This window comes from Lissotriton helveticus, chromosome 1_1, assembly GCF_964261635.1.
Source record: "Lissotriton helveticus chromosome 1_1, aLisHel1.1, whole genome shotgun sequence".
Taxonomy (NCBI): Eukaryota; Metazoa; Chordata; class Amphibia; order Caudata; family Salamandridae; genus Lissotriton; species Lissotriton helveticus.
The window spans coordinates 150,015,333-150,040,672 of record NC_136057.1 but is presented as its reverse complement, the minus strand read 5'-3'; the positions used below and the strand labels follow the sequence as shown (position 1 = coordinate 150,040,672).

Sequence of the window (25,340 nt, the reverse complement as noted above, 5' to 3'; positions counted from 1 at the left end):
GAGGATGCAGACAATTGCAAAGTGCGAGTTCACTACTACTGAAACCACAATCCTTCCGTAAAAAGCGAACGTTTGCAGAGCATTCTCAGGGATTGCACCAAAGATTTGGAACTCCCTAACTCCAATGATACGTGCAATCTTCTCCTTTACCTCCTTCAAAAAAGAAGTAAAAATGCTTCTAATGAATAAATTCACATCCTAAGACTTTAACTCTATGTTGACATCTAGTCACCCATGTGATCCACATATTACTGCCTACCTCTTTTATCTTGAAAGCGATTATTGAATGTATGTTTACTTCTTCAATCACTTAATGTTTGATAACTGTGTATTATGAAGCATGCTGATTCCCTCGTGGATCATTCTTTGTTGACTACTAGTCATCTATGCTATCCATGTACTATTATCTACCTCCTTTGTACTGAATGGCAAATACCTCATGTATGTATACTACCTCAACCATTTAAGGTTAAATAATTGTATATTGTAAAGTGCTCTATATAAAACTTTATAACTAAATAAATAAATAAATGTTAATAATGTGTCCTCACGGGGGCGTGGCTAGCAGCCGCGTAAGATGACCGCAGGCTGAGTGTGTTGAGCTAGTGAACAGCACTATCAGCCCCATACATCCATTATAACCCTGTCACGAAGCGCCGATTCTGAGGGATGAGCATCTAGGGAGGCTGCGCACCCGTCCCACAGTGAAATTCGGACAGAAATCGGCAGCGGTGGCGCTGGGGAACTTTCGGCAACCGTCTGTGAATGTATGCAGGATGGCGACCCTCCGGAGTCAGGTGGAGGAGCCGCCATCGGGAACACCACTGCAGGTATGAGCTATGCCCCAGCCTCCGTTGGCGGAAGATCTGTGGGGACCCGCGGCGACAGAGAACGTCCCGGCGGGGCAGGAGTGGTAATCCGAGCACCCCTGAGTGGCTGCCACGGACCCGGGTAGAGGTGGGCTGGAAACAACACAGCCTCCTGATCAGCTCCGGAGCCTCAGGATAGTGAGTGCGGCTGAGTATAGATGCAGTATGGGCCACCCAAGGGCAGCGAGGGTGTGATTGAAGCAGCGGTGAGATGCTGAGGACGTCTGTGGTGACGAGGGCCGTCCTCCTTTGGAAGTAAAGGCTGGTGTGGTGCGGGTGAGTCGGCTGGGAGGGGACCCGAGAGATACCCAAGCGAGCAATCTCCTAGAGTCAGCCACGGAACGGGGGAATACGGCCAGACCACGAGGCAACCTATCACCATCAGCGGTGCCCTAATGGAGCATGTGAGGTGATCCCCGCAGAAATCTAGACACATCCCCAGCCTCAGGTGGGTGTAGCTGGATGGTGCGGGGGCTACACGCCCGGTGAAGTGGCGTCTAGGGTGGAGAGAGGGTGGTGGCTCGGCAACCGTGGGGGTGAGGAGTGGACTTTTCCCCTGCCCCCATTTCTATCCGGTGAGGGGCAAGCCACCTGTGGTTTTACAATCCTACCCCGAGGGGGAGAGCTGAATGACCTTGACCTGAGAGCGCGATGAGCAGGCAGTGTTTTCAGCGGCCACCTGCGACTGGACAGTTACTGGGCCATCAGCAGCTGGCATTGGTGGAGTGGCCCAACCGTGACCCCTCTTCCCCAACCAGTGCGGATTACAGCGAGATAGGTCATGTCCTGGGAGATGTAGGCCCCGATGCACCACGGTCAGCGTCATGGGCTGCAACAAGGGGGCAGGGCCTTGGCAGGCCAACCAGACAGATAAATATATGGGTGCCTTGGGATCCAGGAGGGTGCGGTTGGGAGACACGCATGAGGAGGTGCTCCATCAGGGCCCAGGTCCGACCTTGAAAGATATTATGAGGGCGATCTGTGAACTAAAGGGAACCCTGGGGCCAAAATTATACTCAGTCACCGAAGAAGGAATCCTCCTGTGGGCTGATTTTCGCAAGATGTCATCGAAAGTGGCCACGGCTGAAGCAGACATTGGGCCAAAACAAAACGTCTGGAGGAACAGGTATTGACCCTCACGGAGAATCAGGCTGACATCTACGCCCGGCTCGAAGAGCAGGAAGGAAGGGTCCGCCGCAAAAACATCGGAGTGGTGGGGATGCCGGAGGGCATGGAGGGGCCTGCCGTAGACCATTTCCTGCATGACTTGATCCTAAATCATTTCAAGCCCAAACGCCTGTCGCAGTTCTCCATAGAGCAGTCCCATAGAGCCCTGGGAGCTAGTCCCCAACCGGGGGCCCCCCATGCACCATCATTGCCCCCATCCTGAGTTTTAGGGACCGAGTTGTCATACTACAGGCTGCACGGAGACCTCAGGCATGAGAACGCCACAATTCATTTCTTTCCGGACTTCACGCTGCACGTTCAACGCCAGCGACATTCCTTTGACAGAGTGAAACGAGCCCTTCGGGAACAGGGAGTGAAGTATACAATGCTCTTTCCAACTCAACTCAAAATCCTGGACAATGGAAAGGCATACTTCTTTGATAAACCGGAGGAAGCGAGTGACTGGCTGGAGGGCTGGCGCACCGTCAGCCGCAAGGGCGGAAACAGGAAATCGGCGACTGCGCGGAGTGGCGAAGAGTCAGGCATGGAGGCCGAGACCTCGCCCAGTGGTTAGAGGCGCTGCTGAAATGAGCAACCACTGCGGCACCCTATGGGGGGCCAAGACTACACTGTGGCTCTGGGGGGGAGGGATGGGATTTTGCTAGCGGGGGTGGGATCTCTGCTGCTGCCGGAACAGTGAGAACTGAGTGCTGCACTCTTGCTGGTGAGACAGTAAAGCTGCGTACAGTTGATATTTGCCTGATAGGGGCGACAGTGGTGCTGCAGAGAGAAGTTAGCATGAGCTGGCTTAGCGAGGCATGGTTGTGGGGCTTAGGATCCCAGTCAGCAGACATATGTTCCTTCATTATGGAAGCTTGTCCACGACCTCTCACAAATGGGTTTTTGGGAGTTTAAAGGGCGACAGGCACTCTGCAAGTTTGGGTGGTCGGAGATTGGGGGCTCACCACGTAGGAATGCAGGGAGGGGGGCGTTGGGATTGTTGTTTGTTTTTGTTTGCAGGGGGGGACGGACGCTCGAGAACCACATTGCCAACAGATGTCGAGGGGTGACATGGAATGCAAGGCGGGGAGCAGGGGGGCCCCGTTGTCATTAGCTTGTCACACGGCCAATGGGTGAACCGAAGATGGTGAAGGTTTGGTCCTGGAATGTAAACGGGCTTGGCAATAAGATTGAGCACACACTGGTGATGCAATATATGAAGAGGCACTCTCTAGACATCGTTCTCATTCATGAATAGCACTTGAGGGGCAACAGCTGTAAAGCCCTAGACCACTTTGGTTACACAATGGTAGCACACTCTGGGTTCACGTCCGGAGCACGGGGAGTGGGTATTCTAGTGCGCAAAGCGCTACCTCTGGTGATCACGGGCACTTAGTCAGACAAAGCGGGGTGTTTTGTCGCGGCTGCTGTAAGTGGGAGGGGCACGTGTTGATATTTAGGTCCTGCTATGTCCCACCGGAGCTCCACTTGGTGATACTCGCGCAGCTCGATTCCCTTATTACTGACCTCCCCGTAGGCACTCTGCTTCTTGGAGGCGACACCAATGCAGTAATGAACTCGGAAATGGATAGGTCAGGCCCTTGATCGAGCACGAAGGGGGACCGTGGCCTTGCAGACTTTGCGAGGGCACTGGGCTTGGTGGACTTATGGCAGGCGCATAACCCTACACTGAGACACTACACATTCTAGTCGGCTAGGCATGGTTCTTTCTCTAGGATTGATCATCTGTGCACACACACAGACAGAGTAGGTGACTTCTCTATGGCCCATCATGTGGCGAGGGGATATCGGATCATGCGCCAGTCTGTATTACTCTTAAAGGCCCATCAATTAACAGGTCTGCCTTCCCGCGGATAGATGCGTGGCGACTGTATGATCCGACACTGGGTGACAAACTGCGGGAGGGGTCGAGCTCTACTTTAAAGAAAACAGGGGGTCGGTTCAGTCACAAGTCACACTGTGGGAAGCCTACAAGGCGGTGCTGCGGGGACAGGTGCAGGTGTTAATAGGGACAAAAAAGAAGGAAGAGACCCTGCAGTGAGGGAATCTCGAGCAGGAGATCAGCCAGATGGATGGCGAGGCTGCATTGCTGACAAGTGCGAAGGCGCGACACCGGCTGGCGTTGAAACAGCGGGAACTGTGGACCTTGGTGGATGGTGAGGCACATGCGTATGCGCTGGCCACCCAGCATCACCTGTATGATGTTGGGGATAAGGCCCTCAAACTCCTGGCATGGCTGGAAAAGCACAAAAGGGACAGTTCCTGGGTGGTTGGAATCCGAGATGTGGAGGAGACGCTTCGGTCTACTAGTCCTGATATCACAGAGGCATTTGCGGCACACTTCGAAAAGGTGTACGCTCCAGTAAGCACGAGATCCGCAAGTGACTGTGAAGAGTTTCTCTGGGACTTTGACTTGCCAATGGTGCCATCAGAAAAATTTGACAGCCTAGAGGCAGACATAACGGTAGATGAACTGGGGAAGGCTCTGGGTTTGCTTCGGTTGGGTAAGCCAATGGGCTTCTGGTAGAAATGTATAAGAAGCAGACAACGATCATCCTCCCCCCGCTCCTAGAGATGCTGCAAGAAGCGTGAGAGAGGGGGCATCTCCTGGCTGACCAAATGGCTGCCACGATCGTAGTAATATATAAGGAGGGCAAAACGGCTGATCAATGCAGCTCTTACCGCCTAACTCACTCATAAATGTTGAGGCGTAGGTTCTGGCAAAGGTGTTGGTGGACAGGGTGCTGTAGGTAATCCAAGACCTGGTGCATGTGGTCCAGTCAGGGTTTATGCCGGGCAGAAGCACCAGGCACAACCTGCGGAGGCTCTATGGGGTTCTGCACATTACAATGGGAACGTGTCCCAGCAGACCGTGTTGATGTCGCTTGATGTCTCCATGGCATTCGACGGTATAGAATGGCCGTACCTTATCATGGTCCTTCAGCAGATGGGCTTTGGTCCCTCTTTCTGCAGCTGGGTCAGACTCTTGAATGAGGGGCCCGCGGCGCGAGTCTGGGTGAATGGTACCTTGTCCAGATCCTTTTGGCTTCGGAGGGGTACTCGGCAGGGGTGCCCTCTTTCCCTGCTCCAGTTTGCCCCTGTGCTGGAGCCTCTGGCTTATTGGGTTCAAAGAGATCCCGTGATTTGGGGGTTGCGGGCGCTAGAGGATTGGGAGGAATGTATTTCTTTGTATGCGGACGACATTGTTTAACACCTAGCAAGGCCATATTATTCTATAGCGTGAGTCCTTCACATCTTCTGGATATAATATTAACTGGTCAAAATCGGTAATCTTCCCTGTTTTGGGCCCTCCCCCTAGGGTACCGCGGTGCTGCGTGGCTCCGGTGGTGGTGGACGGGTTCAAGTATCTAGGAATTTTCATCACCTGGGATCAGACAGTATTCCTAGCCAAAAACCTGGGGTGCCTCACTTCCGAAGTTAGTCATTGGCGTTCACTCCCGCTCTCCCTTATGGGGCGGGCGGCCCTGTATAAGATGTTGATGCTACCGCAGCTTTTATACGTATTACAAAATACTCTCTATCAGATACCACAGCATCTTTTTAAGCACATAGCGCAGGAGGTGCGAACTCTGCTAAGGGCTGGGGGTCACCAGGAAATGCCTTACACAAGTTGCACAGGGGGTCTTCGATGGGGGTAGGGCACTTTCAGATGTCAGGTCGTACTACTGGGCTTCCCAAATGCAGGTGAATAATTATTGGGAATTATTGGGTATCTCTAGGTCTCAATGCTCTCCCGACCTGAATGCTTAATGTATACTTATTGTTACCTGAACGCTTAATGTATACTTATTGTTACCTGTAACACGCCCCGTGCTTCTGTAAACCGATTGCAATTGATATATTGATACATCTGTCCTCTTCTTCTCTCTTTTTCCTCTTTTCTTCTTTCTCTCTCTTATTCCTCCTTTCCTTTCCCTACTCTTTTCTGTTCAGTCAAGTCCAGTTCAGTTCATTATTGTAAACGTCATTGTGCCATTAACGCATCCATCTATGCGATGAAGAATTTCGTGTATTGTCTTACTTTATTTTGTCCATTCTTCAATAAAAAAAGATTTGAATAAAAAAAAAAATACTTAGAAATACTATCACAACATAAAGCACAGGTTTGAGACCACGTACAGTAGTGGTTATATTATATGAAATGCTAAGGCCACTCCACCTCTCCTCAGGGCAGCTACAGTTTTTCTTAGTTGAAAGAAGTTGAAAGAGTTGGCCGCGGCGCCACACGAGGGAGAGGTGTGGCGCCGCGGCCAGGGCGACTGACGCTGGAATCTGGGGACCACGGTTCGATCCCCGGCTCCGGCGGCAGGTTAGCCCAGCACCATGTGACTCTGGGCAATAGCTCGCTTAATCTTCCCGACGGCCCCCAGCGCCTAGAGACCCTTACGGGTGATTGTGCGCTTTACAAATGTGGACTTTACTTTACTTTACTTTACTTTAAAGATCAGTTATATGTTTGTTGTGCTAGTAATGTCAAGGAGTCTGCCTCGTGAGAATATTTAAGTGCTGGTCACATTCCCAGGTTCTAAAGCTTTAGCAAGATAAATGGGTTGTTTTACTCAAACTGCAAGCAACTTTTTTTGTATAAATCTTTCTTTTTTTTTGTTCAAAATGTTATTAAATTTTACAGCATCCTTTAATTGACACTTCAATAAAGAACAAGTAGTACACGCAAACAAAAAAAATAAAAAAAAATAATTATTGGGTATACGTCGTAATGAACAAGTAGATAGGGCAACGATGTTGCAGGGCAACTGCGAATAACTCTTGAATTCCCGGCGGATGGCCAGGCCTGGCCAGAGCACACAAAGGTGGTGGTCCAGTGCTAAAGGGATGCTAATAAATTGCTGGGCTGGGCGGGGAGATTGACAGCTAAAACACCGCTTTGGGCGCGAGATTCCCTTAGAGAGGTAGCCGGGCTATCTGAATTCAGGGGTTAGCGTCTAATAGGCATTGAATACCTGGGGAAGGTATGGAAGGGAGACGCCTCCCGTACATTTGATTATCTACAGAAAGACTAGAACATGCATGACTCGCAGCACTGCACGCACCTGCGACTCCTACACGCCCTGCGTGCCCACATCCAAGGGGGGGTCTCTATTCCAGAATATTCACAGCTGGAGGATCAGTTGCTGCTGGACCCCATACAGGGGAAACCAACCTCTACGATATACCGCAAACAGATTACCAATCTCCCAGATCCCTTAATCTCCCTTAGGGAAGCTTGGGCTAGAGACCTGGGGGCACGGGACAATGAGGACTGGCAAGAGGCGCTCCAGAGTCCTAGAGAGGTTGCTATGCATGTAAGATTCAGACTGGTACAGCTCAAGATACTGCATCGCACCTACTATCCCCGCACCCACCTCTATTCCTGGGGTCGTGTCTCATCGACGGGGTAAAGCAGCGGGTATGGGGAGGAGGGAACCTTCATACACACCTTATGGGAATGTCCCAAAATTTCCATATTTTGGCAGAGGGTCACGGAAGTTATGTAGGAGGTGATGGAAGCACCTGTTCCCCTTGAACCAAAAGGGCTTCCCCTAATGATTAAGGGGGATGCAGAATGGCCCAGGTATGTGGGTATATGGCTTGCACTATCAACGGGAGGCAAAGCGCAACATCGCCAAAAATTGGGGGGCGTCGGCACCCCCTCTGATTGAGGAATGGAAACGTGATATTGACTTGTGTCAGAATGCAGAGGAAACAGTGTATAAGAGTATGGGGTGTGCTTGGAAATGGAAACAGGTGTGGGCGCCTTGGAGAAGATATAGAGGGCTGTGAGGCAGGGCCAGACTGGGAACCACAACCGGCCCAGGCAAAGTGCATGGCCGTCCCCCCCTCCCCACTCGGGTTGGGGGGTTGGAGGTGCCGCTGAGCTCTTTGCCGGGGCCGGTTTTAGGCCGATTTTGTTACAGGGCAGATTTTGCAGCTATGCTGCAAAAATGGCCCTGTAACAAAGACGGCCCCCAGGGGCCCAAAACCGGCCCCCACCCGTGTGGCGCACCGGGGGATTGCCCGGTGCCCGCTATGGCAAGTCCGGCCCTGCTGTGAGGGGCAGAATAGTTTTATGAAAATGGATACCATGGGGCTTGTTCCGCCCAAGAAAGTATTGCTTATGATTCTCTGTATATGGAATTTAATGTGCTCACACTGTATAATGTGATTTCTCGAGCTTTTGTTAATAAAAATAATGTTTTTAAAAATGTGTCCTCAGGTGTTAACTCCTCTAGTTCCAGCAGAAATAGCACTCAAAGGAGGTAGTTTTTCAATGTTCTTCCTTAGTTGCATCTGTATACTATTACCCTGACCTCACACGTTCTCTCTCTCTCTCTCTTTATCGCCCGTTTGCCTTTTTTCCACCTCATTTTCTACTCACACGTATCTATTGTATCCTTCCACCCTGGTTTCCTAAAATTCATTCTGAGGGAATATGTGTTGTAATCTCAATATATAATAGTTTGCCCCTCCTCCTCTATCGTCTTTAGAATGTTGGTATGTTCTACCTTCTGACAGTTGCCGGGAGCTTGCCTTAGAATGTTGACCAGGCTCAGCTGAGGCTGACTGCTAAGGACATGTGGAGTAGTGGAGACGTGTAATAAAAGCCTTTCAAAGAACCTACTTTTCGCACGTTCTTACTTACAACAGCATCCAGTTGTAGTGAGTCTCAATTTACAGCCTACCTCATGAATAGCCTTTAAATAGGTTGGATTGCTACGCACTACATTTTTGAATTTTTTTCAACCAACCCATTAGTACTTTGGCCAATTTGCAAAATTCCTTTTCATTCGTAAAATGTTAATGGGCATATTGCAACCAGTTTTTGAAAATGGAAATTTCATGCACTAGGCCCCATATCATTAGTTCTTTTATGTATGGTTCCTTCTTGTATGCTTTCCAGTCTTTACTAACTGAGGGATTTCATCATTCAATGTTTGGGTGTACAGTAGTTGTGTTGCTTCCTTTTCACTCAGTAGTAGGCAGCCAGGTAATTCTATGTCTACTCTGTATTCATCTCCAAACCAAGCAGCCACCTACTGGATTTGTGCTGCCTGAAAACATGCTTCAGTATCTGGTACCCATTGCCATCTTCTTTATACATGCATTCCACCGTTTCAATTTTAACTCTGCATCTCTTTTTCCCTCCAGATTCAGTGGACATTGCTGATCTCAGTTTCTTAAGTGTTTTTCTTGGTACTGGGAACATGAAGCACTGAAATACATACAGACATCTTGACAGCACTATCATTTTAATGATCACAATTCTACCTGCTATTGACAGTGGGAGTGACACCCTAACATATATTGAATTATTAAAGCCAACATCTTTGTTCATTCCTGCCATTTAGGGCTTCTCTTGGGAGTCCCATGGGTGTTCCCAGTGGAAAATGGACAGACTTTTGTTTACTTATGTGCAATCCCAACTGCTAACCAAAGTGTTTTAAGATTTCCTTGACGAATGGCACAGGCAGCGTCCTCAGACAAAACCATAGGGCGCCTGCATATAGAAATACTGTTACCCTGCTATTTCTTACATCGATTCCCCAATCTTTTAATGAGTATCTTGAATGGCGCGCCCATGGTTTTACTTCCAAGGCAAACAATAACGTGGTAAGCTGTCACCCTGGTCTGAAACACCTTTCCAATTCTCATTCCTAAAAAATGATGTCATTAGTCTAGTCCGTCCACATTCTTCTAGTTTCATGATGATAAAGCCCGCGCTTCCTGTTGATCATCAGATCCTTACTCTATTTTGTAGTCTGAGGTCCAGGTAGGACATTGCTACCTTCTCTGTATCCTTATAAACTGCAGGTTATTAGTGGTAGCCTGTATCTTTGCTGGGAGTTACTCAATAGCTTAGTAGTCTGGATGGAGAATGATACACCAGCAACAATTTCCTACTTCTGTGGCACAACAAGTTAGAGGGCAAATCTGTCCTTTTCTGACAGTATTTCTTGAGTTTCATCTGTACAAATATTGGTCTTTTTCTGTTTATTGCATTGTGCATTATGTACAGTAGTTTGAAGATAGATGGTCTAATATCAGGCAGTCATTGCAGAGTCGGGAGAGTGCTAAGATGTGGCTGAAATGTGGCTGCAAAGTTAATTTGCTGCTGCAGTTTTAATTCTTTGAATTAGTCACATTGGATGTTAATACTCCATGGTATAGTCCATTGGAATAGTCTGGAAAAGTGAGGTGACTGCCTGAACTTTCTTCGGGAATTGAAAATGAAGGCAGATGCTTCAGAGTTTCCCCGGTTTGTGGCATACGGATTTGGTCGATTCTTTGTCCTGTGGGATCATGGGGCACCTGCCTTAGTGGGTTGTAGTCTTTCCATTCCCCTATTTTATGATTTCTGTTTTTGAGGTGACTGTCCATAATATATTGGTCACTGGCTAATTTGGGCCATTGGTTGCTGTCAGTTGTCTTATTTTGAAGGATGAAGGTAGTTTGGTTTACCCAGTTTGAAGATCATCTGGGTACCATCAGCATAGTTGTAGCATGTGTCGGTGAAAGAATGGATAACAACTCCTGTCTCAATGCCGGATTGTATGGAGGAGAACAGGAGCTAGAGAGGATATATGACCTATCTTCTAGGAGTCAATCCAGTTAACTATATTTCCTTTGATCCCCTTCTCATTTAGGGTCTGATTTGGTGGACAGATTACTCAGTCACAAATGTGATGGATGTCACATCTACTTTATTAAAAGTGCAATAGGGTAAAATGCATTTGTAAAAAGGCAGGTGGGATAGGCGTCATGTTTGTGACAGAGTAACCCATCTGAAGAACTCTACATCAGACCTAAAGTCTGCTCAGTAACACTTTATGGTGTACTGTCTAAATACTACTGATAGGTTCTAGAACATGAGTACTGACACTTATTCACTATCCACTAGAGATTTCAGACAGTCCCAAATGAGGACCAGGGCTGATTGAATGCCTTTTCCCCTCCGGACGTTTACGTGGCTTATTATCCCCTACTTCTGTTACAGAGGAAGGTGAAGGGCATCAGCAACAACCTGTGTCTGTAGCATTAGCTCAGGAAGGACCATTCATTGACCATTTCAGCTATTAGCGACAGCAGAAGGGGTCCCCTGCTTTTGCAAAGTCTCCATTTACGCAATCCTTTATACTTCACTTACAAAAATTTAAACACGTGTTCTTTAGACTGAACATTCCATTTTACAGATGATGGTTGTAGACTATGAAAACCTATTGTGCGGTTGAGATAGAAAACTCACAGGGATTTAAATTTAGCATGTTAATATACCCAACCAGGCCTTCCCTTTACATTTAATGATGAGATAACTGATCCTGTCCCAACCCCCCTGTTAACCTTAGTTTGGCACAGGCCCAGGTAGAAACGAATGCTAATCACTGAAGGTTTAATCAGTTTTAAGCCTTCAGTGATTCCCTGTCCATTCATCTCATTGAAAAGCAAGAGAGATGCATGGATGCTCCATTGGTCTTGCGACGTCTCTCCATACAGCTCTCGCAGTGATGTGTGCTGTCTCCTTGCTGCCTCTAAGTGGGCTTCTTACTATGGGTCTGGTTAGGTCTAGCTAGCAATGGCTGTGACTTCCTGCCAGAACTATTGTCATCACTTTTCTAAAACGAGGCTTCAGTGGAGTATTTCTCTCTCACCATATGCTAGTGGTGGCTGCTTAGGTGTGGTAATGTTTGCCTTGGGTGCCTCTATTGCAATGCACGTGGCATAGGCGGAGACTCGTTTACATTTCGAAACTACAGTAAAATATCACATTATTGCACTCTTGTTGCACTGAGATTAACAACTCCTGCAACATTACTAGTCTAGCGCTGCACTACCACCCTGTGCACATACTGCCACTCAACACTACCAGCCCATCAGCAGCATAATACTACCCAAAACTACTGCACTACTTCCACTTGGCCTACTCACCCCACCCCCAACAGCACCACTCCACCACTTCACTACCATCTCCGGTCACTAAGAAAATACTTCACACATTAGCACTCAGCACCCTTACACACACCACTGCTCTACCACCATGCTGCCACCTGTAAGTACAACTCTAACACACGCCACCACCATCACATTACCACTGCCACTTCACAGTACCACACATTCACCTCAGTACCACTCTACTCCCAAAGCACTGCACTACCACCTCATACCACAGAATGACCATAGCACACAACCATAAGAGCATACACAGGATGTCATAGTTCACCTCAGAACATCTGACCACAACAATCATCACAGGCGCCAATATCTCTACAGCACCAGCTACCAACACAACCATGAAATTACTAATCCCACCACAGACCTACGTCACAGCACCATGAGTTCACTCATCTCCACAGCACTACCACACTCTGTATTACAACCTAATAACATCACACCACTATTTCCATCATCACACTAACAAATACCACCTACATGCTACTACCTCCAACCCCTACAAGTCAATCCCTATCAAGGTACTATGGCCTAACAGCACTAAATTATCAATACTCATCCACAAACAGCATCCACCAAGACTGCTACCATACTTCATCGGCGCTTTATCAAGTTGTAACAGCAAATATCCTCTACCACTAAATTAGCTTAGTAATCGAGTGGTAAATACAACGAACGACATATGAAGATTTAAAAAGAAAAGTTCAGAAATCTCACTTTGATCCCATGATCTCTTGTGGTCTCCCAGATGTACTTCTTGCTGATGCTTGCGGCTCCTATGACGAGCACCTCCTTCCCCTCCATGATGTAGCACTGAGACCTCTTCACCATGGTCTGGATCAGCAAACTGGAAGCTGACTCCGCCCCTGTACATGCTGCTGACACATTGAGGCAGTTCATTGTGTCGAACACCCCACAGGACCTCAGGCAGAGGTGGGAGTTCACCCCTAAAGCAACAGGGGTAATGGCCTGGTCCACACAAGTCAATATAAAGTCAACACCTAGGAGAGAAGGAACAAACACACAGGTTAGAAGCAAGAACTTCAGCCAGATATTCCTAAATCTGCCTTGTGCTCCACCCATACTTACTTATCTTTCACTTTGTATTCACAAGGAGTAAAGGAACTAGTAAAAAGAGTGGAATCTTGTTTGATATTGTAAAGTACTTTTAACATATCAGATGCCCATTCCCCATCTGTGCTACAACACACCTTTAATTGTGGAATGCCTGATGGTGATAAGGAAAGTGAACCCAGTTACAAAAAATGCTCTGTTCCCGGTGCAGGTGCAAACTCCCCCCTGGAGTGCGAACGGTGCATTATGGAAAGACAGACTTGTTGTTTAAACCTTTAGTCCTCCTTCTACGGCATTTGGTGACTGAGCTTCAGTTTCAAGAGGGATCGGCGATGGATTGTCAACACTTGCACCCACGGCTGTAGTACAACACCTGTTCTACGGTGTGATCGACGTTGGGGATAGATCCCACCAGTATCTGCGACCCCGTCTGTAATACGACAGAGCCTCACACACCCAAAAAGGATGCAGGTTTAGTAAGCAAAGCAAATGCGAACTTATTAAGTAAAACCACACAAGAAAGGTGATAAAATGTAAGTTATTTTTAGTAGGAGACCTAAAAATCTGACTTCTAATTTGTTTTTCTAATTCATGAAGTGTAGGTAGAAATTGTAGGAATATGGGTGTGAAACCTTATTAGCTCCTCCTATCACTCTCAGAAGCTCTACTGCTCACAGACCTTCCCTCACTGGTCATTGGCCTCTCCCTCCCAAGGTGAAGCTCCCTACGCAGTGTATGAAGACCAGCTAAAGGCAAAAGAGTTTATTGATCTCATGTTTGTGATGCACAAGACCATTCAAGGTACATCCAGCATACCGATCATATCATCACAAGTTTCACTACTACCTATAACTTTCTAACATGCTTCATTTTTCCTGAAAGGCACTAGCTATAAATACAATTTTAAAAAATCAGGATTATGTGAGAAAACCGTTTTGTACGTCACATTTCATTTTTACATACATTCATCGCCCAATTGTAAGTACATTGCCAACACTGGAAAGAAAATACAAATTTGATTTTGCTGAGCACAATTCCTACACGACATGCACAGATATCACACAGATCAACAAAGTACTCAGTGCACCTTGGTAGACATTAACAGTGTGTTATCTCAATTTAGAGTGTATTCTTGGATTACAATCATGATACAAGGCGAAAGCAAAGAGTCCCTGGTCCAAAGTTCACAATACTGGCTTCAACTTCATCTTCAGGATCTTTGGATAATAAAACCTTTTCGGCAAATGTAATGCTATGCTTTAAAAGCCTTCCTTGTGTGGCAGAGCACACAAGTTACTCTGATTCCAGTCACTGTTCAATCTCCAAGTTTTCAATATTAAAATCTGGTTGCTTAAAACTGACAACTTCTTCGTAGGTAAGTTCCTTCCATTCCTCTATGGTACGTTCTTTATTCTCTATTCACTTATCATAGACTTCAGCCTCTGGCTCAACATCCGGGTCATGATACTGCAGAAAGTAAGAGTGGGCAGGAGCTTTAGTGGCTGTTATCCGCTTATCACTGTCCAATATGAGCATCTTCTCAAGAATATCCACCACTAGTGGATTGGCACCACGGAATACTTCTTTCAAATCTTGATGAGGCAAATGTGGCAAGGATTCAATATACTTTCTAGCATGCTCAGAGGAGATTTTCTTCAGAAGCTTAGAACTTGGTGTACCCACAACTTCCATGATTCTTTTTAACTGGTCAAAATAATCGTTTCCTGGAAAAAGGGCCTTGCCTTTCAGTAGTTCTGCCATGATGCACCCAACAGACCAAATGTCAACTGTTTGATTGTAGTGCATCCAATTTAACATGATTTCTGGAACCCGGTACCACCTTGTTGCTACATATCCTGTCATTTCATCATCTGTTTGTCGGGCTAACCCAAAATCTAAAATCCTGAGCTCACAGTCTTCGTTCACAGCTAGATTGCTAGGCTTTAAGTCCCGGTGAATAATCCCAGCTGAATGAATTTACTGAAGTCCTCGAAGCAACTGGTTTATAAGAAACTGTATATGGTCATCTGTTAACTTCTGGAACTTCACAATATTATTCAAGTCAGCACCCATTAAATTTGTCACAAGGTAAACTTCATTAAAATTTTCATTTGCAGTTGAAGGCGTAAACACATCCAGCAACCCTATCACATTTTCATGTTTCATATGCTTGATTAACCTCAGCTCCCTGTAAGTTCTTCTTGCATGAATAAACGACTGGAAGGGCCTCGAAAACTTTTTCACTGCCACCTTTTGCCTCGTTTTGGTATCATACGTTGAGCATACGGAACCGTAGGCGCCGGAGACCACCGGGGTGAGGTTGGTGTAGCGGTCATGTTCAGCTCCTGCCAGTAAAAGCCCGTTTTCGCCGACATCTTCAGGCAGCGGCTGTGCCAGGCTCCGCTCAGAGTCAGGGCCAGAGGAATATGGGTGTGCAACCTTTTATTCGCTCCTCCTATCGCTCTCAGAAGCACTACTGCTCACAGACCTTCCCTCACTGGTCATTGGCCTCTCCCTCCCAAGGTGAAGCTCCCTACCCAGTGTATGAGGGCAGTGTACTTCCGAGTTTGCTTCTAGTTGATGCCTGGCTATCTGCTCCCAAGTCCTTTTCAAACTAGTGCAATAGAAAGGGATTGAGCATACCCTATACTGCCCCTCACTGGGAACCTCATTTATGAAAAGTGCCACATCGCTGCGTGAAAACAGCAATATGTCACTTCTCAGTGCTCTCTCCTTGCGACATGATGGATGTGTCATATTTACTGTATGACGGACGTATCGGCGCAAAAATGACTCATTGCTGGAGTGTGTCATGAAAGTGACGCAACTCCATCAATGGGTCATTTCACATGGGCAAGTCCCATGTGAAATGTGCCTGCGTCAGTCTTATGCCTGCTGTGAGGCAAGTGTAAGATTTGTACGCATTTGAGTCCTATTAGTGACGCAGTGAAATCTCATAGATTTCACTGCGTCACTTCTACGAGGCTTACTTGCGTCAGAACGCCCACCCTGCATACATTATACCTGGCGCAGGTATAATGTGGAGCAGGGGTTTACAAAGTAACGCATCTACCTAGGTGTGTCACTTTGTAAATATGACGCTACATGGCGCATTTTTTACCCTGCTGGTGCATCACAAAAAGTGACGTCCGATGGCGCAAAAGTGACGCAAAAGCTCATAAATAAGCCCCTCAGTGTTTACACTGTTTAAATGCAACTCCGGATGGATCGTACCAAAAAAACAACTTTAATATATCGATCAGCAACCATATCAAGTACAAGTTACGAATCTGCTTCATATCACAAAAGGAAGTAGTATGCAGACATGTGTTCATGCTTATCTTGCTGAATTTGTAGAATATTTTGGCATCCATACTATTGCAGGTCGTTATTTTAACATAAATTATTGGTGCAAATAACTAACACAGAGGAATCAGGGTAAGAAAGCTGGCATGGTATACTGAGCAAACCATCAGGTGGACCTCACAGAAGAGTATAGATTATGAATGTAGGCATAATGGACTTCTACCAGTCGTTCACAAAGTCATGTGACACCGTGACGACCATATGCATTAATGGTGGTACAAGACCGTACAGACTGAGGAAGAGCAGGGTATCAACGCACAATGGGAAAATAATCAATTACCCACATAGTGCGTGTGGCCTCTTGCTTGTGAGATCACTGTTGACATGAGGTATCAACACCGGAACATTTTACCCTAGTTGATTTTAATTCCACTGAGTGATAATATAGTTTGTCTGTGGTTTTGTACATAAGTCTTGGTTCTTCAGCAACCTTGCACATGCTCTGATATTTAACATCAATTTAGACGGCATTCTTGAAAAACATTCTCCATGACATTTGGAGGCTGAAATGTTAAGATCCTTTTTAGATACCGATCTTTCACCACCACCTCATGACAAACAGGTACAGCTTTATTGACATCATGATTACTTTTTCACTAAAGATTTTACTGTGTCAATATTAAAACATACTCAACAAAGCCAGGCACATTTCTGAATTGGCAGCGCATTCTCTTTAGGAAACTACAGAATACTTGGTTATGGAATGTGGAGAGCAAAAAGCAGTCTCACTGATGAAGTGAGAGTTGTCTTCTAAACCACATTCAGTTGTTAACCTGTGTATGTGTAAATGCACTGATCAATGTAACCTTTGCTGAGCTTATGACGACTCATTGAGAAACTACGTTATTCCTTCTTGAATGTGTTTTCTCGCTGACTTAGTTGATTTAACATTGTGCTCTGTATTGAATATAATGCTTAACAGTTGTGGCCCCAGTGGGTGATGTGATTCCTTGGCTGTGACTATCTTGTTTTGTACTCGTTGGGATATTACGTGTGAAGCTGTACTCTTGCACTGTACGTTTTTCTGTTAGTGGCGGCTCCTCTGCTATGGTGGAGGAGCGTCGCCCCCCGGCTAGACCCAAAACCTGAAAAATAAAATGATAATAAAACGGGTTTATTATTGTTTTATTTTTCAAGTTCTAGTCTAGGGCCATATTGGGGGAAGTCATAGAGGGGAGCGGTGGGCACTGCTATTAGTGCGCATGTTGGTTTAGCCGGCCGGCTCGAGCTGGCCAAACCGACATGCACACTGAGCTGTCTCCAACCCATCGGTATTGCTGGTTTGGAGACAGCAAAGCACAAACTCCCAGTCTCTCAGTGAGCAGAAATTCACAGCGCTCAGGTCAATCCTGACACTGCTTTCAAACATGAGAGCAGCGTCAGGATTCACCGCAGGGGAACCTGTGCTGCAGTGAGGAACTCGAGCAGAAGAGCGGCGGTCCTGCATCAACTACATTTTATTTTCATTTTTTTTGTCCATTGTCCCGCTCTTCCCTTTCCGCCACACCACTCCACCCACACAGCAGCTGCTTCTCTTTTTTGTGTTTATTTTCAGAAACTAATAAAACACAGTTTTAAAAAAAAGAATACATGTGAATGTGTTTCTGCCGATCTGTTAAATTGTGGTTGCTGTGGGGGGTTCTTTCATGTTGTTTACTCTCCTTTCCTAAAAACAGGACCATTGTCTTTGAACTAATTTTAAATCCATTGTTGGTAACAGTGACTAATGGGAAGCCTTCTCTCACCAAAACATCTATCAAGACACCAATGACTACTTAGGTGTCAGGCTCTGCAACCAATCTCATGTCTCCCCATTAGATGAAGGAATCACCCAAGACTACAGAATGCCACTTCACACGGCCCTAAATGTCTCCAGCCAGTTTAGTCAAAACTCTTTCTGGTACTTACATTAGGGAAGGTGTCACTCAATTCACCCGCATGCAAAGGGATCTCTAATCCTCCTTAATTGTGCAGACAGGTTGCTGCCTGCACGGTGGAACACGGAGTGGCTACTTAAAAGCCTCACCGTTTTTGACTAGAATGTGTAACCCAGTGTGTTGGATCTGGTCTCCTCCTAAGCCTGCCTCTATATTGGTCGGTGTCAATTTTTTTATTACTATCTTCTTTTTCTTCCGTAATTCTATATTTTTGTGGCATTTTAGTAACACAGAAGGTAAAGGTGGTCCAATTAATATTAATAAGCATTAAGAGCCAATATCACCTCTGCCAGTTAAATAAAACATTGTAGATTCTGCAGAACCTTCATTGGCCACTCTATTGAAACAACAACAAGATGTTCACTCTAACACTGATAATATTGTCTCAAAATTCGTAATGATATGGCAGTTTCGTCTTTGAACGTTTTTGATATGGCTATTGAAGCATTACTTTTAACCATCAGACGTTCTAAAGATATTCAAGGTATTACTATTAAGAATCTACCAATTAAAACTTGCATATGCAAACAATGTTCTTTTATATATTAGTAATGTGGAGTCCTCTATTCCTCATGTACTCACTCTCTTCAATACCTATTCCCAGGTGTCAGGATACACATCACATTCAAAGAAAACAAAGATTTTTTTTACTTTAAATTTCCTCTGCACCCCGCATATGCTCACATATTTCATGTAATTTGACAAACAGAGAGATTAAATATTTATGTATTCGATTCTCACACTCCATTAAATAAACCATTACATTGAATTTATAATTGCCAAAATTAAAAATACATTTCATAAATGATCTTCTTTACATCTCTCATGGTGGGGGAACATTGAGTTTGTCAAAATCTTTTATTTTTCATCTATGATGCCAATTCAGTTACCTCTTCAGTTTTATAAAACAAATAGATTAAGCTACAAACAATCACAAATGGCAAATGTTGATGGTGGTTTTGGCTTACCATATTTTCTTAAATATCACAAAGCTTTCATTTTAAAACAAGCTTCTCTATCGTTCAGACCAATGGAATCAAATTTTTCACCCACGTTGCTTTTTATTTAACAAGGATTAGTTTATCCCTTCCCTTTACCTGCAATATTATTCATGTCTAATTCTTCTTACATGGTAAAATCCTCTGCCAATCTCAAATCTACCAAATTAATTAGGCATGATTGTAATACATTATTTTAAACTCCAATTTCAAATACCTTGAAAATCTCTTTATGGTATAATCTCTAGATAAAATTCAATCATACCATTAACTTCTGGTATTCCTGGATCTCAGCAGGTACTTTTTATTTAAATGACATATGTCATAATGATAACTTTTTAAGGTTTTCTCAATTGCAACACACATTTTCTTTGCTGGCAAATAATATTAATAAATATGAAATTTTATGCAGTTCTGTTCTTAATGATTTTCCTAACAAATTGCCTGCTTCAATCACATCTGTTTCAGAAATTTGATTTATTTTTTAGAAGGTTTAATAAATATCCTGAGGCGTCTTGACGCTAAGTAACAAGTTAGAAAGGACAACATATCAAAGACCACAGATACTATTTATTAACCCCTTCCATGCTGATGACGGCCCCCGGCCGTCATGCACTACGGTGGGCGTGTGCTGATGACGGATGGGGGCCGTAATGAACCCGCCCACTCATTAAAAGTGCCGCACAGGCGCAGAATCGCGCCCGCGCCCAAGGGGTTAAAAAGCCAGGTTTTTAAAGTCTTCTGGAAACACAGAAGAGAATCTGCTGTTTTAGTTTCCAAACGAAGCAATTTCGAGTTCTGAGTGGCACAAACTACAAAGCTCTTGCCATCCCAGGAGGAGAGTTTATGCGATGGCATTATCAGATTTCAGACCGAACTGGACCGAAGCGTCCTCTTAGGAACATAACGTCTGAGTTTGTCTCTTAGAAAAAGAGGACCTAGTGCCTGAAGCACCTTACATGTGATTCAAAGCACTTTAAACAATATCCTCTTGTGGACAGGAAGTTAGTGTATAGACTTACTAAGGCTTTAGCAGCAGAATGGAATCCCAGGATATTATTCATCCGTGTCGCTGAGTTTTGCAGAATCTGAAGTTTCAGATATAGTCCATTACAATAGTCCACTCTGGACATTTCACGGTCCGGAACAACTGTTTTCAACAGATTAGAATGAAGGAGGAAACTGAGCTATTTTTCTGAACAAATGAAGCTAAAAAGGGGTGGAAATAACCTTATTTATTTGATCCTTAAAAGTGAGCCTCTCATCGATCAGTACCCCCAGATTTTTCACCTTTTTTACTGGCACTGGAAGCAGGCCTAATTCATCTGGCCCTCCCTGAGGAGTTCCAGAAGGAGATGGTATTTCCAAATAAGATGATCTCTGTTTTAGAGGAGTTCAACTTGAGGCAGTTGTTATCCATCCATAAGCCAACTTCCCTCGTACGATTATGGAATATATCACTCAGAACCGGCCCGTTCCTAGAAATGGAGACAAAAATCTGGGTGTTGTCAGCATATGATACTAGTGACAATCGAAAAGATTTCACCACGGCCACTAATGGTGTTATATCAATGTTGAAGAGGGTTGAACTTAACAATGAGCCCTGGGAAACACAAGTAAATTCCCCCAGGGCCACCGTTTGAACTCTCTCCGTCAAGAAGGATGTCAGTAGAGACAGAGATACACTACCGAGCCCCGGGCCTTCTAATCGGTGAATCAGCAGATCGTGGTTGACCGTGTTGAAGGCCCGGTCAAATCGTGTAAAATGAGGGCAGCATTGTCACCTGCATCCATGGTAGCCCTGATCATCTCAGTGGCCACAATAAGGGCTGATTCCGTAGCATATCCTTTACGGAACCCAAATTGGGAATCATCTAACAGAAGATTATTATCCAAAAAAGCTGATACCGGATAGTTAATTTTCTTCTCAATCAGGTTAGCTGGAAATGGCAGCCTAGAAATTGGTCTGCAGCTGTTCAAATCTAGGATGCTCAGGTTGGATTTATTATTAAAAATGAAGAATTGATACAGATTTCCAAACTTTAGGGAAACTGTCACAACTCAACACGGCATTACAGATATTTGTCAGTTGAGAGGCTACTAAATTGGGGCTGAGCTGCAAACTTTGGGGCGGGCAAGGATCCAGAGGGGAGCCAGACTTGGTGGTGAGGACAAGCTGTTTAACGTGATCATCAGAAAAGGTTTTTACCAATAATTTAATAATTCACAGGATGACAGAATACCTTTTCTTAGTAAGTTTTGGAATAATAAATTATCCAAACATACTTCTCTGGTTGCATGAAGGAAAACATGACTGTTAAACATTTCTGGTTGACTTTATGTTGCATTATATCAAACAAACTCCTTTTTCCTATTTAACCCTTTGTGGCCGTCGGACAGCCAGGAGTCATCTGATAACAATGTTTGACTTCATGTTGCGTTATATAAAACAAACTCCTTTATCCTATTTAACCCTTTGTGTGCGTTAGACGGGCCAGGAGCCATCCGACGTCACAGTGCTCATGTCAGTAGGACGGCTCCCGGCCGTCCTCGCATATGGCACAGGAAATCCCTCTGGTGCGAGCACCAGAGGGATTTCCTTTTACCCCAAATAGCCTCGGGAGCAGGGAAAGCTCGTTCCTGAGGCTGTTTGGACTCTTTCACTGAAAGAACGATCAGCGCGCATGTTGCGTTGACATCATTTCAGTGGAACAGAAACTCAGTTTCAGTTTCACTGCCCCAGTGTTCTGGGGGCTATCTCAGCCCCTGAGGACAGAGGCAGATGGGAGAGGTATCATTGGAAAGGGGAGAATATCCCCTTTCCAATGGTACTCCTCCCTAGTGGATCCCTTCTTGGGGATCGCCTCAGGAGGGCGATCCCCTAGCAGGCATCCACCCACTAGGCACCAGGGAGGGGGAGCGGCCCCTCGGGAGGCACATGGGTCCAATAGCCCACAACTGGACCCAGGGAATGGGGGGCAGAAAGCAGACTAGGCACAAGGGATTATTTTTTGTCTATAGGGGTGGGGGTGCCCAAAATAGGCATTTCAATGCCACTTTCAAAACGAATTCCACCGTCTTTTTGTCTCCCTGGGAGACAGGGATGTATATAGTGGCTGCCCAAAATGGGCGTGCCAATGCTCCCCCACTCAAAAAATTCCACTGTCGATCTGCCACTAGAAACCAGGGAGAGTTTGTGTGGTTCTGAACTTAGATTTGGCTAATGTTCTGCATGTACTGACGTTTGGCTGGCATTTTGCTGGCCGTGTGTGTGGATTTGCACTTGGCTAATGGTGTGTGTGGACTCGAGCTTGTTGACTGTGTGTGTAGATTGCTACTTGCCTGGTGGTGTGCATGGAGTGGCGATTGGCTGGCGGTGTACGCAGACTGGCGCTTGGCTGACTGTGTGCATGGATGAAGCTTTGCTGGCAGTGTGCGGGGGTGGCACTTGGCTGGCAGTGTGTGTGGATAGTGCTTGGCTGACTATGTGCATGGATGGCGCTTGGCTGGCGGTGTACATGGTTGGCGCTTGGCTGGAGGTGTGGATGGATGATGCCTGGCTAGCGGTGTGCGTGGATGGCGCTTGGCTAGCGTGTGCATGGATTGCGCTTGGCTGGTGATGTGCACAGATGGTTGTGTGCGTGAACTGACTCTTGGTTGGCGGTGGGGCTTGCATGGAACCCCCAGCGTTTTCTTGCCTAGAATCCCCGGCAAACCTCCAATTTCCTTACAAAGTCACATTTTCCTCACATTTATGTGTTGGTAAGTTGTAGGATCACTGCACAGGCACAAATTTCCTAGCACCCAGCGTTCCCCATGGTCTCCCGAGAAAAATAATACCTCACTTGTGTAGGTGCCCAAAGTAGCGTCAGCCTAAAAACGTATAAGCAAGTCCTTTTGGACCTGCTTTGGGCCCACCTCAATCTCTACATGTTTTTGGCCCTTCCATGTCATAGGCACCTAGCCCATCTACACAAGTAAGGTGTCATTTTTATCAGGAGACTGAGGGGAATGCTGAGTGGTAGGAAATGTGTACTGTGCAGTTAACCTACAACTTTTCCACAGAGATATTAGAGGGAAATGTGACTTTTTACCTAAATTTGAGGTGTGCAGCAGATTCTGGGAAGGAAAATGTCGAGGGATCGACACAAACCACACCTCCCTGGACTCCCCCGGGTGTCTAGTTTTCAGAAATGTCTGGGTTTTTTAAGTTCCCCTAGACGTCTGCATGCGTGGGACACAGGTGCCCACCTATCTATCACAAAACAGCCTGTTTTTTCAAGGGGGGTCACCTGCGTTTTTGTTCCAGGGTCAGTGGCTATCTAGGGAAACCTACCAAATCTAGACATTTCTGAAAACTAGACAACATGGGTAGTCCAGGAAGGTGCAGCTTGTGTGGATCGCCCATAATTTTACTACCCATAATCCCCTGCAAACCTCAAATTTAGCAAATAAAATCACATTTCCTCCCTTTTATGTGTGGGAAAGTTGTGGGATCACAGGGCCGCCACAAATTTCCTACCACCAGTGTTCTCCCAGGTCTTCTGATAAAAATTGTTCCTCACTTTTGTGGGTAGGCCTAATGGCCCAAAATGGACTTTGGAGACTTCAAAATAATCAATTGCGAAACTACCTGTTTTTTTTATAGAGTCACCTGCGTTTCTGGTCCCAGGCTCAGCGGCCATCTAGGGAAACCTCACAAACCCAGACATTGCTGAAAACTAAACACCCAGGGGAGTCCAGGGTGGTGCAGCTTACGTGGATCTTCCAACATTTTCCTACCTAGAATCCCCTGCAAACCTCAAATTTAGCTAACGAGATTCACGTTTTCCTCACTTTTCTGTGTGGGATCTTTGTGCGACAACCGGGCTGACACAAATTTCCTTCCACCCAGCATTACCCTAGGTCTCCCCATAAAAATGGTACCTCCCTTGTGTGGGTGGCCACAACAGGGAAGTGCCCAAAACATATTGTGGGGACATCATAATTATCTATCACAAAACAACCTCCTGCATTTTTTGTTCCGGGCATCTAGGGAAACCTACCAAATCCAGATAGTACTGAAAACTAGACACCCAGGGGAGTCCGTGGAGGTGTGGTCAGCATGGACCCCCCCATGTTTTCCTTGCCAGAATCCCCTGCAAACCTCAAATTTATCTAAAATAAAACAAATTGTTCTCACGTTTCTGTGTGGGATTACCACACAGGCCCAACTTTCCTACCACCCAGTATTCCCCTCGGTCTCCCAAGTAAAATGATACCTCACTTGTGTGGGCCTGGGACCAAAACCGCAGGTGACTCCCTTGCAAAATCAGGTCATTTTGCAATCGATAATTTTGAAATCTTCACAGTACGTTTTGGGGTGTTTCCTGTCACGGGCACTATGCCTACCCACACAAGTGAAATACAATTTTCATTGAAAGACCTGGGGAAACGCTAGGTGGTGGGAAATTTGTGGCGGACCAGTGATTCTACAACTTTGCCCCACAGAAAAGTGTGGAAAACGTGATTTTTTTTTAGCTACAGTTGACGTTTGCAGGAGATTCTGGGTAGCAAAATGTTGGGAGATCCACACAAGCCGTTCCTCCCTGGACTCCCCTAGGTATCTAGTTTTCAGAAATGTTTTGAATTTGGTAGGTTTCCCTATATGGTCGCTCAGCCCGGGACCAAAAACGCACGTGACTCCGATAATTTTGAAGTCTCCACAGTACATTTTGGGGTGTTTCCGGTCATGGGCACTAGGCCTACCCACACAAGTGAGGTACTGTTTTTATCGGGAGGCTTGGGGGAATGGTGGGTGGTTGAAAGTTGTTGGCTCCCCGCAGATTCCAGGACTTTCCATCACAGAAAAGTGAGGAAAATGTGTTTTTTTTTATACAAAGTTTGAGGTTTGCAAGGGATTCTGGGTAACAGAACCTGGTGAGAGCCACACATGTCACCCCATC

The 25,340-nt window shown here is 45.8% G+C and overlaps 1 protein-coding gene and 1 pseudogene across 1 annotated transcript in view; both read right to left on the bottom strand.

The window, feature by feature from the left end:
• The window catches only part of LOC144759983 (carnosine synthase 1-like), a 272,725-nt gene that overhangs the window by 100,400 nt on the left and 146,985 nt on the right, over positions 1 to 25,340 (bottom strand). Inside the window, exon 6 of the mRNA XM_078646512.1 lies at positions 12,738 to 13,021. Coding sequence (XP_078502638.1) covers positions 12,738 to 13,021 — 284 coding nt within the window. The remainder of the gene's footprint in view (positions 1 to 12,737; positions 13,022 to 25,340) is intronic.
• On the bottom strand, positions 14,388 to 15,476 carry LOC144774949 (mitogen-activated protein kinase 11 pseudogene; annotated as a pseudogene).